This window comes from Cyrtonyx montezumae, unplaced genomic scaffold (genome assembly GCF_038088225.1).
Source record: "Cyrtonyx montezumae isolate F1298 unplaced genomic scaffold, pur_monq_1.0 scaffold_17, whole genome shotgun sequence".
Classification (NCBI taxonomy): Eukaryota; Metazoa; Chordata; class Aves; order Galliformes; family Odontophoridae; genus Cyrtonyx; species Cyrtonyx montezumae.
In genome coordinates, this window is record NW_027071903.1 from 28,136,782 (window position 1) to 28,154,661 (window position 17,880).

The 17,880-nt window shown below is 38.9% G+C and overlaps 1 protein-coding gene and 1 long non-coding RNA gene across 3 annotated transcripts in view; one reads left to right on the forward strand and one right to left on the reverse strand.

The window, feature by feature from the left end:
- Positions 1-17,880, reverse strand: part of IL16 (interleukin 16) — a 26,533-nt gene continuing 8,653 nt past the window's right edge. Inside the window, exons 3-20 of the mRNA XM_065733963.1 lie at positions 17,547-17,679; positions 15,265-15,361; positions 14,679-14,821; positions 12,603-12,713; positions 11,557-11,671; positions 11,257-11,330; positions 10,950-11,163; positions 9,945-10,062; positions 9,325-9,457; positions 8,320-8,407; positions 7,541-8,016; positions 5,995-6,127; positions 4,499-5,594; positions 3,696-3,879; positions 3,187-3,288; positions 2,542-2,794; positions 1,290-1,415; positions 1-1,033 (exon numbers count right to left, since the gene is read on the reverse strand). Coding sequence (XP_065590035.1) covers positions 840-1,033; positions 1,290-1,415; positions 2,542-2,794; positions 3,187-3,288; positions 3,696-3,879; positions 4,499-5,594; positions 5,995-6,127; positions 7,541-8,016; positions 8,320-8,407; positions 9,325-9,457; positions 9,945-10,062; positions 10,950-11,163; positions 11,257-11,330; positions 11,557-11,671; positions 12,603-12,713; positions 14,679-14,821; positions 15,265-15,361; positions 17,547-17,679 — 3,790 coding nt within the window. The 3' untranslated portion in view covers positions 1-839. The remainder of the gene's footprint in view (positions 1,034-1,289; positions 1,416-2,541; positions 2,795-3,186; positions 3,289-3,695; positions 3,880-4,498; positions 5,595-5,994; positions 6,128-7,540; positions 8,017-8,319; positions 8,408-9,324; positions 9,458-9,944; positions 10,063-10,949; positions 11,164-11,256; positions 11,331-11,556; positions 11,672-12,602; positions 12,714-14,678; positions 14,822-15,264; positions 15,362-17,546; positions 17,680-17,880) is intronic.
- LOC136047005 (uncharacterized) overlaps positions 11,544-17,880 on the forward strand; it is a 22,880-nt gene continuing 16,543 nt past the window's right edge. Inside the window, exon 1 of one of the 2 annotated variants that reach the window (XR_010622035.1) lies at positions 11,544-11,692. This is a non-coding gene — a long non-coding RNA (uncharacterized LOC136047005). Of the gene's footprint in view, positions 11,693-14,732; positions 14,894-17,880 lie in introns of those variants that run through there. The other variant, XR_010622036.1, reaches the window with a different exon arrangement.

Consider the following 17,880-nt stretch of genomic DNA (forward strand, 5'->3'; position numbering starts at 1 on the left):
GTGCCAGAATACGGGCAGCAGCATTTGCAGCATGGATTTGTGGCCAAATTGATGTTTCTGGAGTAAATGTTTGAATTCAGAAGGTTGAATTTCCAAATACAGACACTTTTCTTGTTTCTAGATGTCCTTTCTGCTCTCCTGCCTTGGTCCTCTGAGATCTCTGACCAAAGGAAGGTTGGAAGAACTTCACTGTATTACCCTCAGCTTCCTGCCTCACCGTGCAATACCATGAGATGCTCCCTTTTTTTTTTTTTTGTCCTTAGTGTTTGCATGCTGGAGTCAACATGGCTCTTTCAGCTGCTAATAGAAAGCTACCCTAGTCAGTTTTAGGCTGTTGTGCAGTTTTGAATGGAAAATTGGAGTTTTTCAGGGTATGTTGTACTTTTGAAGCACTGAGTCGCACCCTACTTCCTCTGCATTTTACAGGTCTGATGTTACTGTGTTTAGTTGTAGGTATGTACATTCCCTGCTCTTGGGAAGATAAGGTGGGGAGCAAAACTCGTGAAGTTGGAGGTAAACAGTTGCAGAACGTACTCTAAGTATTTGAGAGAATGGCTTAAAATAAGAGTACTATAGATTCTGTGTCTTATTACAACTAGTATATTATTTATAAAGTCATTTTTTGTTATCATTTGACATTGAAACAATTTTCTGAAATAATAATCATATACATTTTGTTCACATCTTATCTTATCCCAAACAGCTTTCTCTAACTGGCAGTAAAATAGTATGTACTTTTCATGTGCAGTTTCTGAGCATCTCCCCATGCTAGCCAGATGGCTTTAAAACCACGCCATCCCTTTTTGTTTGTAATATTGGCAGTAGTCTAATTACTCGTCTTACAAAGTTTCAGATGCCTTCTTGGTAACAGAGCTTGGATTCTTTCTCTTGATGATAGCTGTGATGGGCCCATCAGGTAGTGCCTTGATTATGTTCCATGCTTCAAAACGAGTGAGTCCTTGCAAGGCTGTGGTGTGCACTTGTAATAGCTCATCACCAGGCTGAACTGGGCTGCTTTGCTCCAATGCACTGCCTGGAGGGGTAGGAAAAAAAAAGTGAGAATTCTCCCTATGGGGGAGTTTTTAATTAATCTTTCACTCATTCAGGTTCACCATCACGTTTGCTATAAATGACCTGTACTCAGGAGGCAAAAACTACTTGCCCTGTGTGGGATAATGTTGCATTTACAAAAAATCCCTTTTTCATGAGTATAAATCAGCAGTCAGTTATGAACTGCACTACTTTGTATCAACAAAGAACCTGCCAGATACACACCGAGGAGTTCTTACCTTTAAATATCCTGTTGATGATGATGGGTTTGTCTCCGTGAATAGAGCCCTTCCCTCCTTCCAGACTGAATCCCAAACCAGCAGCCGTTTTTTCTAGAGTTATAGTACAGGCTGTGTCTTCAGTTGCTGGAAAGAAATGGAGGGTTAGCAGATGGGCACAAAAACATTTGGAAAGCTATAAAAAAAATGAACTTCTGTTAAAAAAAAAGTGAACTTGTTTTGTTCACAAAGGCACTGAAAACTGCCAGATTGAAATGACAGCTTTTAATTACTCTTTGTGGTTGTACAGATCTCTGGGAAGCTGGAGAAAGAGAACGTTATGTTCAGTGAACAAAATTTACAGAAAACATACTTGATTTGACATGGGTTTTGAAATGATTAACCACAAAGCTGCAAATTTTTATTTGCAGGACTTAATATTCTCCAGGTTGTGCTTTAGAAAAGAGCAGAAAAATATCTTAGAAAGGTCAGAGGTTCTGCAAAAATCTGTCCTTGCCATGTTTTAGATGTAGTCAACTTGCTCCACCAACCACTAGCACACTCTTTAAACCAACAACTCTTTCACAAAGGAAAATAGTCTCGTGAAGTAAAAACTTCAGATTAAAACCATAATATTAGAATCCAGAATCACTGATTTTTCATTATAACTGCAGTCAGGCCTGTTACTAGAAAAACAATATTTGCATGCTTTCAGAAATTTATACTGAGGATCTCACGCTTGGCTCTTGGCTGTTGTTTGGTTTGGTCTGGTTTTTTTCAGAGGGTTCATTTATTTTAAAAATCCATTATTTCTTTCCCTTCCCAACGAAGTTTTCCCAGATACCTATTTCAGGAGTGTTTCACTAACTGTGCTGTCCCTGATCATGTTTCTCAGATTTACACAGCTAATGCTGAACAATTCCATGAATACCCCGGATTTCAGGTGATGATACTAGAATCCGAGAATCATCAAGGTTAAAAAGACCAATAAAATAATCAACTCCAGCCATCAGCCCATGCCTGTGACCTCTACACCATTCCACTCAGTGCTGTGTGTACCTTATTCTTGATAACCTCCTGGGATTATGGTTCCTCCACCTCCCGGGGCAAACCTGTTCTAATACCTCATCACTCTTTCTGAGCACAAATTGTTCCTAATATCCAACTTGAAACTCCTTTGACTCAACTTAAGGCCATTACACCTCGTCCTGTGAAACAATGATTAAACACTGAGCAGGTGGCAGCAGCTGCGAGGTAATGCTGCTGAACTTACCTGATTCTTGTGAGGCATCACTTGCAACTGAAGATGTGCTAGAGCTAATTGAAGCGTTATGACTTTTTTCTCCATCTTTTGCTTTTCTAGTGACGACAACAGCTTGTCTGGGTTGTCGAGCTTGTCGCATGATCACTGAGGCATCGCTGTGAGTTGCCCCTTTAAAAGACTTTCCATTAATGGATAGTACTTCATCTCCTTTCTGGATAGTTCCTTCCTGAGATGCTAGTCCATTGGGAAACACCTTGTGAACCTATTGAAAAGCATGATCATCACACAGGCACACAAGAAAAGAGAAAAGAAGACAAATTACTCAATTAATAGTTGTTACTGAGTGTATTTTCCATTCTTTGCCAGGTTTCTGCTATTGAGGTTGTTGGCTTTGAGAGCTGTTGGGTGGGAGAATGGTACCCAAGGAAACAGGACACTTCTGCTAACAAATAATTACCTGGAGATGACAGCTCTGTGCAGAAAGATCTCATTCTCACCCACTTACAATCAATATTTTTCTGACCCTATGTGAACAGCTGCCAACTTTAATTATACCAAAATCCGACCTCTGTAGTAGCAAATCAGCAAGTAATATGTTTTTTTTTAGAAAGAGTAGTTATTTTCAGAGTATTTTTTGAGAAAGATGCTACTTACTGTTATTACTTTGTTTTCTAGATCTATGCCCCCTGCCAGGCTGAATCCAAGCCCAGTGTTTTCTTCTTTATGCAAAACTGTAACGTGGATATCATCTAGTTCCTAGGCAGAGGAATAAATGGTGTCAAGAACATCCTGATTTATGTGTTGAGTTGACTGGAGAATCTACACATTTTCTATTTGTTCACTGAGCATTTTGGAATGAGATTACCTATATTATGAAAGGTCATTACAGAAACATGAATACATATTGATTAGATCTGGACTATAATTTTAATTAAATTAAAGAGTACAAAGAGTCAGAAAATGCTTAGTGATGTAAGCGGCTTCCTGTAGAAAAAGAGGAAAAAATAATCTGGCTTGTAGCTCACGGATATAAGTGCCACAGCTTAAATATTTCTTCCAAGTCGTATCTGTGACAGCATAAAGTTGGAAAGATGAGTCAGGCATGTCCACTCTGCATTCTGAAAATCACAGTGAAAAATCACTCTGAACAAAGGCTGATTTACCTTTAAGGTTGCTTCATCTAGTGATTTTACTTCCTCTATGAGCTTTGCTAACTCTTCAGGGGAAAGCAGAGAGATGACGGACTGCCCTGACACACCGGATGCTTGAGGTGAGCCTTGTTCATGTTTCTCTTCTTCTTTCTCACTATCTGCTAAGCTCACAGTATATTCTCTCAGCTCGGAGAGGCTGTCCCATTGTGAAAAGAATAAGAAACATTGAGTTATGAAAGGACATACAATAGCACAGATCAGACACTTCTGGAGCAGTCATCTTTCGATCTTACCCACACTGGGGGAGGTAGTTCCTGTCATAACTATTATAAACACAGTCATATATCACATTAGCCTAGCAGAAGAAGGATAAATCACACAGAAGAATAAGAATAATCTCTTGGCACCAGACTGAAATGAATCTAAATAAACATGTCTGTGTTTTTTGTTGTTTCTCATCATAGTAATGAGCTACAGCTAGTTTATTTTTGGGAAGTTGTAAGGTTTTCACATCTTCTGGAAGCAGCATACTAAAATTCCTCTGCTTCCTCACTGGTACACGCAGTAATGATGTCTGTTTCACTTTCTGCTTCTACCATTGAGACACTAGAAATACATCTCTTGTACTAGGAGGAAGCCTGAAATATGTCTACACTTACATAGCAAATTAAATTTACCAGCTGTGTGAGTCATCCAGTCAATCTCTGTTTGTTCTTTACTATTGTGCCCTCCTCCCTGAGAAAATTTATCAGCTAATCAGCCCCAAGACTCACCAATATTGATCTGCAAATCTGATTTTAAATACAGGGTCTTACTTTAGAGAAAATCCACTGTCTGGGTGATGGTTCTCACTTGCAGAGGGGACAGAAGTCCCATCCTCTTCTGCAGTGATTTGAGACAGTGTGTCCAGAGCTTCCCATGTGCTGTTTCCAGAAGGGACTGGGGACTGAGGAAGGCAAAGCAAAGATTTCATTAAAGCAGATGACACGTGGTTACTGATGGAATAGATTTTGCTATATTTTTCATCAAACGTCTTCATCATCTCACAAGACTGGGTAGCAGTAAGTGGAAAGCTTCGTGATCTCAGGTTGTGTACTTTTGCTACTGGTGCTACATGGGTAGTTGCAATGGCTTCTGCAATGAGGAGGCCTGAGGGATTTTTGGTGTTGGCATCGTTGCTTTTCTCTGGGCTGTCTGCAATTGTGTCCTTGGAACAGGAAGATCTATCTAAGCTCTTTGTACCTGTAACTATAGATGACTTGGGCTGTTGTTGGCTATTTTCAGAGCACTGGGGAAAGGTCTGGTTGAAATGGTTTGGAGCCCCTTCTGACCATTTTGCAGAGGGAGAGTGTTCTTTCTGGACTGATGGTTTTGGGCTGAGTCTTCGGTGTACTTTTTCAGGTGATTGTGGTGCGCTCAAAGATTCAAACGAGCTTATTCTCTGTTTGATCGATGATCCCCTGGAAGACACACAGGATAAACGGGATTGCAGTTCTTTGCTGGAAACACTCTGAAGGTCAGAAGGACTTGGATCTGCCTGTGGTTTGAGGTCTGAATTTGCTTTCCTCAGCCCTTTCAGACTTTGGCGAAACCAGGCTGGCTTAGGTGCAACAGGAGGGCCCTTTTTCACAGCATCACTTTCATCTGATTTCAGCACTTTTGAACTGACTATTTCTGATTCTGATTTCTGCAGAATGGCCTCTGAGCTGCTTCGATTTCCGTGTTCTTCATTTGTGTCGATTCCAGGTTGCAAATCTAAGTGTCTGTTGTCTTCGCTCATGGTAGGATTAAACAAGCTTTTTATGCAGTCAGAAATCTTAACCCAAGGATCTTCTGTTGTAGTATCAAGAGTATAATCTACCCGTGCTTGCCTCTTAAGGACAGGCCTTCGTACTGATGAACCTGGAGTTCCTGTATTAGAGAAACATTATTATCAAGCTGCCTCCTACTTCTTTTCCATCCTTTACCTATGAATTTTTAGCATTTCATTGCATTTGTACAATTACAATTCTTCCCTTGAGACCAAACGTAACTATGTATTTTAGAAATGTGAAAGTAAAACTTTAATGCCATTTTTTTATATAAACAAGGAAAGGCTTATTTATAGTGAAAGAATACAGTAGTAGATACTTGTCTGTTTTCACTTTTATAATTAGCCATCTAGTCTAGTATGCTTCTTCTAATGCAGTTTTTGCTTTGTCAAAAACTGATCAATGGAATGAAAATTCTTTACCCCAAAAATTACAGCTATGGATGAAGCCTGCATTTTAAAGAATGCTATTTTCAGCTGCAAGCATCATTTTGAACATACCTAAGTTTGGTGTTCTTTCTTGATCTCTGCCCGCTGGAACAGCAGTTATGTGTTCAGAAGCTGTAGGAGAAGTGGTGAAGACACTGTGAGTTACGTCTGTTTGCTGTCCCTCTAGCATTGGTTCTCTAACTTCCTGCTGAGCAAACAGGAAATAGAAGTGTGTCAGAATGTAATTATGCAAACTGCACTACATGAATCTGAAGAAAAATGTATTTTCATCTGTTTGTAATCTGGTAGAAGATATTTGAATAGGAGTCAAGTTTTTACTTCTGTTTGAGACGTAATCCTTATACAACTTAATTGTTTCTCTATTTCAAGAAAGCCAGTGTGATCTTTTATGGTAGACTTGTAAACAGACTGAAAAAATGCAGCTGACATCTCAAAAATGTAGTCACTGTAAACCAATTTTTTTCTGATGAAGACCTTTTGCCCTTAAGGACAAGCTGGATAAGGCTCAATCATTACTGTACCTCCAGAACTCTCCCTTTTTTATTTTCAGCTGGAAAAATAGAGTGAGAAGATTACCTCAAGGTTGCAATGAATGCTACTCAACACCATAAACAGATGCTCTTGAATTACTTGATTCCACTGTAACCAATAGCACCAACTCTCCATCCTATGGTGCTGGAAGCACTGCCTGCTATGCAGCTACACAGGATTACTAATAGGAAACAGAACTGTGCACGACTATGTATGTCCTGAAAACATCAGTAATTGAAGACTTCCTTAAGTTTTCTGTAATGTGGTGGTGGTTGTTATGCAACTTTCTAAGTCTAGAAAAACCTTTCTCCGCTCTCACAGCAGCAATAACCTTCTCTTTGTGATCCAAAATCCATTCTGATAGGAAACACTTTTTTTCTTAAAGAAATATTGCCCTGAGACATACAGACACTCTTTCCAGAGGAGGTTTTCTTTACTAATAGAGAAGCATTTGACTCTATTGATCTTAAGATCGATTTTTCTCCTTATTTGAAATAACTGAGTTGTAAAAGATAATGTGTAGTACACAGTGATAAGTTCAGCACCCACTTAACTGCTCCAAATTTCACTTCTGGTAGGTAATTTTCTAGTAGCTGCTGATGAAAATTGAAACTTTCTTGGACATTAACATCATACCCAGAGTTCATTCTAAGCTGTATCCGTTTATTTTGACCTCTGAAGTTTGGGAAATGTTCTGAACTGCGTTGAGTTCTGTTCATTTTTACTGGCATATTGCTAAACCCTGGGGAAAGAAGTTTCATTTTTAAACAAGCAAGGTCTTTGTTTTAACATGCAGATCTCACAGTCCCTCACATGCAAACGTGAAACACTTTCTATTCTATCTTAGGTAAGAAAAGGAACTGAGTAATGTACAAATATACTCTCAACTGGCTTACTCCTATATTTTCAAAACTGAAGACATTCAAACCCTTCCCCCAGCCCTCACTAAGGCACGCACACTTCTCTTTCTCCATTGACTTCCTTCCTGTCATCACACATGGCTCTTCTTTTTGCCCTGCTCCTTCCTCTGCCTCACTCACAGACACACACACAGATTTTGCTTTACCTGCACATTCGCAGAAGGTGATTCAGTCACCTCAGATACAGGCTTTTCTTTTCTGTCTGCAGTACAGTGTTCATTTCCTGTGCAGTCTTGCTTAAAATACTTTCTTGGTGGAGGTTTGGGCTTCGATGATTTAGGTTTTCTAACAAGAATCTCTGTTGATTTCTTAGTATTTTGCAAGGGTTGACCTCCTTCACTACAGGTAAGAGGGGAATTCCTCTCAAAACTGTTTCCAGACAACGAGTAGAGCAGGCCAGGCTGTCTGGTAATTGGTACATCGATGCTGTGTACCCTTTCTTTTAAGTCATTCAGTTGATATGCAGCACCATTACTGCACGAGGACCTGGGGTTGTAGCTGCTGTCACTGGTGGAGCGGGTCATCAGCTTCTGGGCTTTACGGTTGCAATAATTAGCATTCCTTTCAACATGTTTTTCAAATGGGTGTCTCCCATGCCAGCTTGTGTCTAGTTTTTTTACACCTGTATAAGAAACACAATCAAAATGTCTGTTTCAATATATGAAAAGGGCTTACTTCTACCATCCAGCTGGTTCAATTTGCACCTATCTGCCACCATCAGCTGACACAACGTTATGCATTGCACAGTACAAGGAGTTAAAGGCTTGTGAGAGAATGTCAACTGTTAGGTTTTTGGACAGCAAAATAACATTGTTTTCCTATATTATATCAGTATCACTAGTATGGTTTATTGCTTATTTCTTTGGTCCTTATTTCTTCATAAATCAATATTACTATATGTCAATGAATGCACTCATCCCCTTACCTTCAGTACTCCACTGATATCTCTCCCTTCCAAACCTGTTGTTTTCCACAGCTTGTGCAACAGCTTCTTTTAGCTGCTGCTCTGACACCTAGGAAATATCATGCCATTATACTCTTACAAGATTGCTGTGTGATGAATAACATTTAAACCTTTATTCCTTTCACAAAACTTTCCAGCTCCCCTGAGTCTTCTAATTGTGAAATGAATAGACTTAGTCATATCATGTATCATTTTTGAAGATAAACAAGTGTGCACCATCACATGGGCATCTATACTAATATAGCTGAAGTTTCTCTGTGCGTGTGCATTTGCTAGTTATATTGGTTGTTTTGGTAAAATAGGATCTATCATTAAGTGCACTCCTGCACATTTCTCTGGAAAAAATCTACTGGATTTGTTGGTTTAAGGTAATTTAATGTTGAACGTTCATGGTAACTTAATGCCACATTACACTTAATCGTTCATGCTGCACTTGGTGTTAGGAATCACTCTGCAGAAATATCTGACATTACAAAATGTTTAAAAATATTTTACTTGAATAGCAAACAGTCAAGGAGGACCTAAATTTTAATTCCAGTATAGAAAATAGTTCTATAAACTCTTTTTTTTTTTTTTAGGAGTGTGGGGAAGTGGTGCAAGGGGGAAACTACAAATATATGTTCCCTCTTTCAAATTTATATCTTCTTAAAAAGAATTATTTCTTGACTGATATTTATTTTTCTATTGGACATAATTTTGTTGATACCTGAAATCTTATTTCTGTAATTTCCTTATTCACAGCACATAAACTTTTGAAGCAGTCTTCAAATCTTATGTGATTATAGTGAGAAGATATCCTAGGTTTAGAACTTAATCAGTCTCATATACTCGCAGTGATGTTTATGAAGAGATCAGCATCTTTGTAATCAACATTTTTTCATCTGTTTATAGATTAACGCTTCCCCTCTTTCCTAATCTTAGTTTATCATTACGTGTTTCACTGAAAATCAGAATACAGAGTGCTACCTGTGGTTCAGGATGTCTGCTGATAATAATCTGCACTGCCCCAGGATCACAATGGCTTAGCACAGCATAAACTTCATTCAGAGTCATATTTTGTACTGATGCTTCATTAATTTCAATGATTTCATCTCCGCACCTACAGAGATTTTGAAGAGAAAGTGTGAATAAAACATGTTTTCTCACATCTTTGCTTCACCCATGCAAAAATATGCAAAAAGCAGATTCACGTGGTTGATCTCTAATTTGATCACAAGTTTGAATTACATTGTCTCGTTACAGAAAATGGAATGGGAATGAGTTGGATGTCAAGTGTTCTTTGATTTACTGCACTGCTGCATGCAGCTTATGAACTTCATGCTTAGCAATGCATACTTTGTGTCCCTGATCTTTCTGCTGTATGCAGCTCATCTGCTGTTTCCACCTCCAGCTTCCTTCTGTCCTATCAAGTTAACGCTTCACTTCTCACATCGTTATGGTCTGCTAGTGTTATTTCAGAGAAAGGATGCTCGCATTTCTGCTACATGTGAGTACCTTGCTAACACAAAAATTCTACTGACAGAAAGCCTTAAAATATATCGAAACAGTAGAAAAATTTTACTGTAAGATGAACTTCCTCATCCTACCTGAGTCTCCCATCCATATGTGCCACAGAACCGGGTGAGAGGGTGTGAATAAAGATCCCTGAAATACACTGGAAGTAAGGGATGCTGCATAACCCAATCCCAAGGCCAACCCCTGGCTCTGAAAAAAAAGTGATAATAATTCAAAAAGTGTAATAATTGGTCAAAACAAACAATTGGAGAGAATATTTAGAAAACAAACAAACAAACAACGCTGTTTTCAATTTACTTCTTCTGTACAAATCAGGAACCTAGTCTTGTGTTCATGAGCCGTACGTATTACACATAGGATGCAATGTAAGTCTATTTTGCAAAGTATTTTCCATGAGAGTGTAATTCAAATGACTGTACAGAGAGATGGAATGGAAAAAAAGATCAAAAATTAAGGAGGAAGTGTGTGGTCATTGTATGATCTATAGTCTCAGTCTTCTTTCTGTTTTCTACAATACAGCTCAAGATTTTTGCAAATAGACCTCTTTGCTCTGTACACTTTGATGTCAGATCCCATTCCATTTGGTAAGTCACCAACTTTATTAATTGTTTTGATGATTCTGTGTTTAAAAACATATTTCACTCAGTTATTGCTCATAAACAGGAGAAGGTAACAGTTGGAATAGGAATAGCAGAAATACAGGAAGATATGGGTATATATTTTATTTGTTTTTAAGCCTTCTCAAGAATGGAGCAAGCTACTTCAATAATTAAGGATAAGAACTGCTTAGGAATTAGTTGTTGCTAAGAGATTTACTTTTTCATCTGAAGGGTATGAATGTGACAACACTAGAGTAAAAAAATGGTATAATCGGCTCTTGAGGACAGATGGTATTCAAAAGCCACTGCTGATAGATGGTTGTTAGCACTGGAGGCACCGAGGTCTACTTTAGTATGTTAAAAACTTAGTTCAGGAAAATAATCAGGTTAGTGACGAAAGGCATTAAGACAGCACATGAGCAGTGTTTTGTGAATCAATGCCCTGTTTGTTAGTGCTAAATTAATTTTAGCACTTACCTTTGTTTAGGCTAACTTCCATTATGACTCTGTCATTGGGTTTTGTGGCATTTAATGAGAACACTGGACTTTCTGAACTGAAAGAGCTGTTCTCTTTGGTTATGCATATACTAGAGCTCAGTGACTGACACAAGTGGGGTGACAAATAGTTGGAAGCAGAATGAGGTGTGCTGAAGCTTGTCCTGACTGTGAGTGTCAGAAGACCCTTTTTGGCCTGTTGGAAAGAAAAGACAATGATTGAATGGGTTGAGTACACACGCATGTTGTGTGAAAAGACTGAAATTGTTCTGGAAGGAGAGTACATAACCTTGAATTTTTGTAAAGCATCATAATGTGTTAATCCATGCATAGATTCTCCATTCAGTTCTAGGATTTCATCACCTGTTTTTCAAAAGAAAAAAATATATTGTGTTACTATTACTGTATTGTGGTTAAATTGTATGATACATGCATGCACTAAAAAAGGAGTTTTGCACATGTAATAATGGATGCAGATGTAAAAGTCACTTATGGCTCATTTCAGTTAACTTTCATCTTCACTTAACTTTCCTTTAGATATTCTTTGGGAATCTGGAGTGGAAAAAGGGAGAAAAGATGGATTTCTCACCCTCTTGTAACCTTCCGTCAGCAGCAGCAGCTCCACCAGGAAAGATGGTTTTCACATAGATTCCTATTGGCCCATAAATGCTGTCTTTCCCTCCAACAATGCTGAAGCCCAAGCCCTAATTTATGGAAGAAAAATGGTATGTGAAAACCTGTGTTTAGTTTTCATATCCTGTTTGCAGCATTATCAGCATTAGCTATATGGACAGTACTAGTAAACAAAATAGTACAATCCATGAAAGATAGTCAAACACGTGCCAGTAGTAAAAGCAAATGAAAATTTTAGCTGAATACTTTCACAATTAACTTGCAATCAATTAATTCTCCATTATCAACGCATAAGAAGGCTTCTATGTTTCATTTTGCCCCTGGGCCAATATGTGACCTTGAGAGATCCATTTATCTGTGCTCTTGATATACTTTCCCATAAATGAAACTGCTATAACAACCATAGGAGATCATGATCTTACAACTGACTTCAGACACACAGATCCTGTGGAGATTTCTTCTCTTACCCTCTACCAAGCAGGTTAATGTGTGTTATAAATTTAAGCAGTGATTATAGATCCTTGTAAGTAGATGCTTCTCTTTGATTATTTATTTGCCTTTCCTCCTTATATAAAAGGTCAAAGTATCTACTACTCTCAGAAGGGTGTTGTGAAACTAATTCATACCTCTGGGACCATTTAACATCCCTTAAATGAAAAATGAAAGTACTATACTGATGATGTCCTTATGTGCTCACAAAATACAGACAGTAAGTGATGATTTTGTAAATGATGCTTATCATACTTCATGTAACAACTTCTGAGAGGCATCTCACAACTTCAATAGTTATACATAAAATATGAAATGCTTAAGTTTTAATAACTTAGAACCCTATTCAACAACTTGAAATTTATGTCCAAGTTCTTATCTTCTGTATCCTCTGTATTCTGCTATTACCTAGCAGCCTACGAGTAGCAACCTGAATAGCTGAAATCATTGTCAGCTTACAGTTAAGAAATGAATCAAAGCACCATTTATAGTAAGTCAACAGAGCAGCCTCACCTTCCCTTGTCCTTTCATCAATACAATGTTTGAGATTACCGAAGCCTGTGAGCCACAAGATGTATGCAGCAGCTGTGCTGTACTTAAAGATCTAGATGGCCTTGAAATTGCCTGTGAATACAAATATATATATATAATTATCCCACAGAACGAGTCATTCTTTGACACAGATTAGGGTAACTTGTTTATTTTAAATCTTCTTTACAACTGATGTTACTAAAGGCTTAAATAATCCTTCTGATTTTCAGAAGCCAGTTGTTTTTCAGCTAGTCAATTTGCATGGAACACACTGTGGAGTTTGGGACTTTTTATACGAAAAAAGATCTTTTCCATGATACAGTCAGTACTTGGTGGTCTGTGTTATGCTTTCTTTAAATGCATGTGAATTGAATTCTGAGGTCCTGCTCACTGAAACTTTCCTGTAGTGACACAAAAACAGAGCAAAACCACAATGCTGGCCCTTAAAGTTATGTGGTGGTGTGGAAAGATACATTTGTGCTCTCACTTGATTCCCCATACCAGAATCCCATTTGTGGCTATTGAGGATCCTAAAAAAGTATTGCTGTGTTTGCCTCTTAAGAACTGAACTCAGAAACAAGAAATTCTAACCCCTTCCCTCATCTTGCTGCTGAATAATGAATAATTTACAATGAGACATATAGAACTTTCTTTCTGCGTTTCCCAAAAAATATGAATTAGTGCTTACAAGCTTTCTTCAGGCTGTAAACTACTCCGCACTGTCTCCGTTAAGCAAACACACAGGATTCTCTCTAAGCTGAAACAGATGAAGCACACCTTTTTTGCTTGATAACCAAGGCAAGCCATGTCTTAGTGCTCTTCCCCCCTCCATGCCACAGCTAGTGAATTTCTTCATCACATCCCCTGAGATTTTTCCCATTTTAATGAAGCTTTAATGAAATATTTATGGAAACCTCCTAAATCAGCATAGAATCGGGTACTAAGAACTAACTTAAGCATCAACAAATGTCATTACCCAAAGCTAACTGTGCAAGTAGTTTAGCAGGGCCAGAGTTAATAGAACTTGTTAAAAGTCCCAGCAACCTGAATGTTTTTTTCTGCAGTAAAGTGAAACTAACAGGTGTGAAAGTGTGGGGAACATCAGTCAAAAATTCAACTTCCACATATGCTATTAAGTCACGATCTTAAGATGTGAACAAGCTTATTTATTCAGCATCATGAACAAAAGAGGAGGAAGATGCCTGTGCAAGACCAAAAATACGCTTTCTGATACGTATATCTTTGCCACATCTCTGTCATTGCTTATACCCCAGTTGCAGGCCTCCTGCATCTGAAAGTGGCAGTTTTCAAATTTCTTCAGTTTCGGGCTGTGTGAGCTGTGCTTTCTGTCTCTGTGTGTGGTGGGGAGCAGTACCCAGAACTGGGATGCCACCAAAGAGCCGAGGGGCAGCACCCACTACTTGGGACCACACATGCCCTCTACCCTGTCTCTGCTCCTTTGGGTTGTGGTGGATTGCTTAGATAACGAAGTGGCATACGTTATTACACTTACTGAAATACATCTGACTCCTGGTGGAGCAGAAAGAGCCTCATGCAGCCAGCACAGCCAGGAGCAGTGACTACCAGCCACGAGGTCACTCCATACCTGCATGTGGCCTTATCTGGGCCAATGGAGGGGATTCAGGAGGTTCGTGGCAGCAGTGCCCAAAACTCAGGCCACCTGCAGAGCATCACCATGGCCAGCAGTGGGGAAAGGTAGGGCTGCCTCTTCAGTGGTGAGTTCTGAGGTGGCTCTGGTTGGCTACAAAGGTGATACAAACCACCTGGGGGGGAATTACAGACACTGTAAGGTTTGCCAGACCAAGGGGAGGGAGAAGCTGCTGAAGAATAATATGGGTTTTGTTGGCATAGCGTCCTTCCTGCTCCTCATGAAGGAGAGGAAATAGGAGTGCCAGAGACCAGTGGTGTCTCCAGTGCCATTTTCCCTGACTGGGCCAGAGAAGAATATGTTCTGATGGGAAGGCTTAACCACCCACATCTATCAGAGTTTCTCAGAGTATTTTTTCTATTTTTCAGGTGATTTCCCATAGCACTTACTGGGGTTCTCCCTCCAGAGCAGTCCAGCTGTTGGGAAAGTGATTTCCTATTGGTATGGAGGGCGTGGGGCTGCCGCTCTCTGAAGGGCACAGCTTTCCGGGGTGCCGTGCAGTCCATGTCCCCTATCCAGTACGGGTTTACACCTGTGGGCCACGGAGAGAGGGTCCAGGTTATTTCTCCTAGCTTTGGACATTTCTGCATATTCACCTGATCAGGTAAATTTCCTTTATAAATTTTTTTTTTTTCCTTCAGCTGTGAATCTCTCTGAAGGGAGCAATCTTTTTAATTCTAACTGGGAATAGCCATTAGTGTTAATTATATTAAAAACAAACATTCCCTACCAGAAAAGCATCAGCTTATTTAGAATATAATTTGATAAACATAAAATAGAACTTTTACATGCAAAACCTGTGATTGTAGGATTTGAGAATATAAACACTGATGCATTTACGTGGCAGCAGTTCTTAGCTGAGGATCTCAGAGTGTCTGGACAGCAGCTGTGCTGTCTTCCAACACTGCAAACAAAGTGCTGTGCTGTACGTTCCCTGAATGCTACAAGAGAAAAGGTGATTTCTTTGCAACTTACTGGTTGAGTTACTGCGTGTCCGCTGACACAAGGCTTTACTTTGCAGAAAACAACCATTTTGTATTTCCAAAGGCCTTTCCTTACAGGTTGGTGTTTCCTTCGAGGTGAAAAAACAAAAGACACAAGAATATATTAAATAGAAATACCTCCATCTGTTGACTTTTTCTAGTAAGACTATTACTATGCAATAAATTCTTGAAAATGATCTCAATTTAAGAACAAAATTTCTCCTAATCTGGCTTGTAGCTTGAATACAAAACTCTGAGCAAAAATAATTACTTAAAACATGTAAGATGATAACGTAGTACATAGCTCAAAGCTTTGTCAAAGAAATATGGTTCTAGCTTGTCAGAAAGCAACAAGGTAGAAACTGATTCTGATCTTTAGTCAGAATGGACATAAAATTAATGGACATCATCCATCTATTCAAACAGACCAATGTTTTAATCTGTGAATAAAGTGTAGCCATCCTACTCTAATTTTTGAGGATGACTGGCAGCTTTAGGCACTTTTTTCTTAGAAGAGCATTATTTTCAAAACAAAATTTTTAAGCTCAGATTTATAATATTGAATGGGTGTCTAACTCCTGCTCATCTTTATATAATGTCCAAGTACGTGCATTTAGCAACTCTGAGGTCTAAGCTTGAGCATTTTTCAAAAACTAAATGATAAACATGAAAAATGATAATAAATAAATGACAATGTCTGACTAACTGTTTGATGTAAGGAATAATTTCTGAATGTGTTATGTTTCCTGATAGCTCTGTTTCTGTTGTGACATAGGGAATGACATTGATCGTGAGGGAATCACATGAAGTTATATGAAGAACGTTATTGAGTGCAGACAGTGCAGGGAAATTGATTTAGTAAAATTCCAGGTATAAAACAGCTTTGCTCAGCAGTACTCTGCAGTGGTCAAAAAAAAAAAAAAAAAAAAGCCACAGAAAACTTTCAGAGTCATTTCCATATGTTCTACTGTGTCAGGAGCCAACCAGAACAAATACTTTCTTTCAAATTTTAGGAGCCAAATTTTTAGTAGGGCCATTTTTAATCAAGAGCTGAAAGATGGTAATTTTCCTCTTTGACAGCAGGTGGAGGCATTTGTCATATAGTTAAATCATACTAGGGCTTTCTGTTCCCTTTCTGCTAGGGAGCTCTTGAGAATACAGAATACAGAGAATGTCCTCAAAGAGGCGTTGTGGAACTGATTTTGCAGAGTTTCTTTCATAAGCTTGCTTGTTTGGAAAGCCTTTACTCTTATCCCTTAAGTATTTTGGTGCAAGCTTGTCTTGGACTGCGCAGGTCACCTGCCTGAGTCTTGGGTGATACTGTGCTACAGTATGATATATCTCTGGCACTGAGCTGCTTAAGGAAAAGAAAACAAGCAAAAATCTTGGCAGAACCCTGTACACATCTGGGTGAGACAGTTCACAACTCCGCAGTCCTGAGAGGAGCTACTCTCTACCCAAGCCTGATAGTAGGTCTGCTCAGGAATACTTCCTCAGTCTACGTTTATAACAGAGTTTTCAATGTGATCATACAGTAGATAGTAATAATTAAAAAAAAAAAACACACACAGATGATAACTTTTTGCCTTGAAGATCAACATCCTAAGCCTGCATCAAACCTCTGGCTGAGCTCTATTGTCTTCAAAGTGGCAAATGTGTGGTAGGGGACTAACCTCCAAAATTTGCAAGTGTAGAACTTGTAGTGCCATCTGGTTTTGGATGATGAAAAGGGTCTAATTCAAAGAAACAAATCATAAGAGTTTCTCCCTGAAAGATTTTGTGATAACCCAGGGTTGCTGACTTGTAAATGCCTTCTGTTTCTCTCTCTCTGTAATACACTCCATTAACTTTTATCACAAGAACTTCCTAGCTACAGATCCTAGATTTAAAAAGAAAAAAAAGAATCCCTACTTCATTATAGGAGCTGCTTTCTGGCTTCTGGATGCATGGATCTTCCCTTAAACCACCTCTTCTTTTTCTCAACTTCTACAGTGAAATGAGCATTGGCAAGCCATATGTCTCTAAAAAGATGCTTTGTACAGACTATGCTAGAATTTCTCAGGGCCTTGGCTTCTCCATAGCCTCTGTTTATCTAGGAAAAAAAAAGCTGTGCTGTAAGCTACCACTCTGACCACAAGAGGTTTGGGGTTTAGTCAGAAAGAGAAAAGCCATGTCCTTCAAATGTCTGATGCGCAGATTCCCTTTTCTCTCTCTCAAGTAAATGTTGTCAAATCACCCCACAGTTGCAGGGGCAAACACAACTTCCATGCTTACTTTGCTAGCCATCACCATGCTCACCGGCTGTGTTGTTGACTGAATGAGAGATTCAGCATCCTTGCTGGACGGATCTTTAAGTGATTGTCCATTTAATGTTAACAGTTCATTCCTTGGACTCAAACGTCCGTTCCTTAAAAAGAAATAAAGATGAAAATGAATGCATATCATTTTACAGACAAAAAGAAATATGGCACTACTGTGCTACATGCTGAGGGGTCAACTGCAATCTTCCCTTTGCCTTGAACAGAGCTATTCTGACATGTTTTGATATATTGTACACTCCCTCTCAGGGTATATATCCTATTCATAGGCTATGATTACTCTGCCTTCG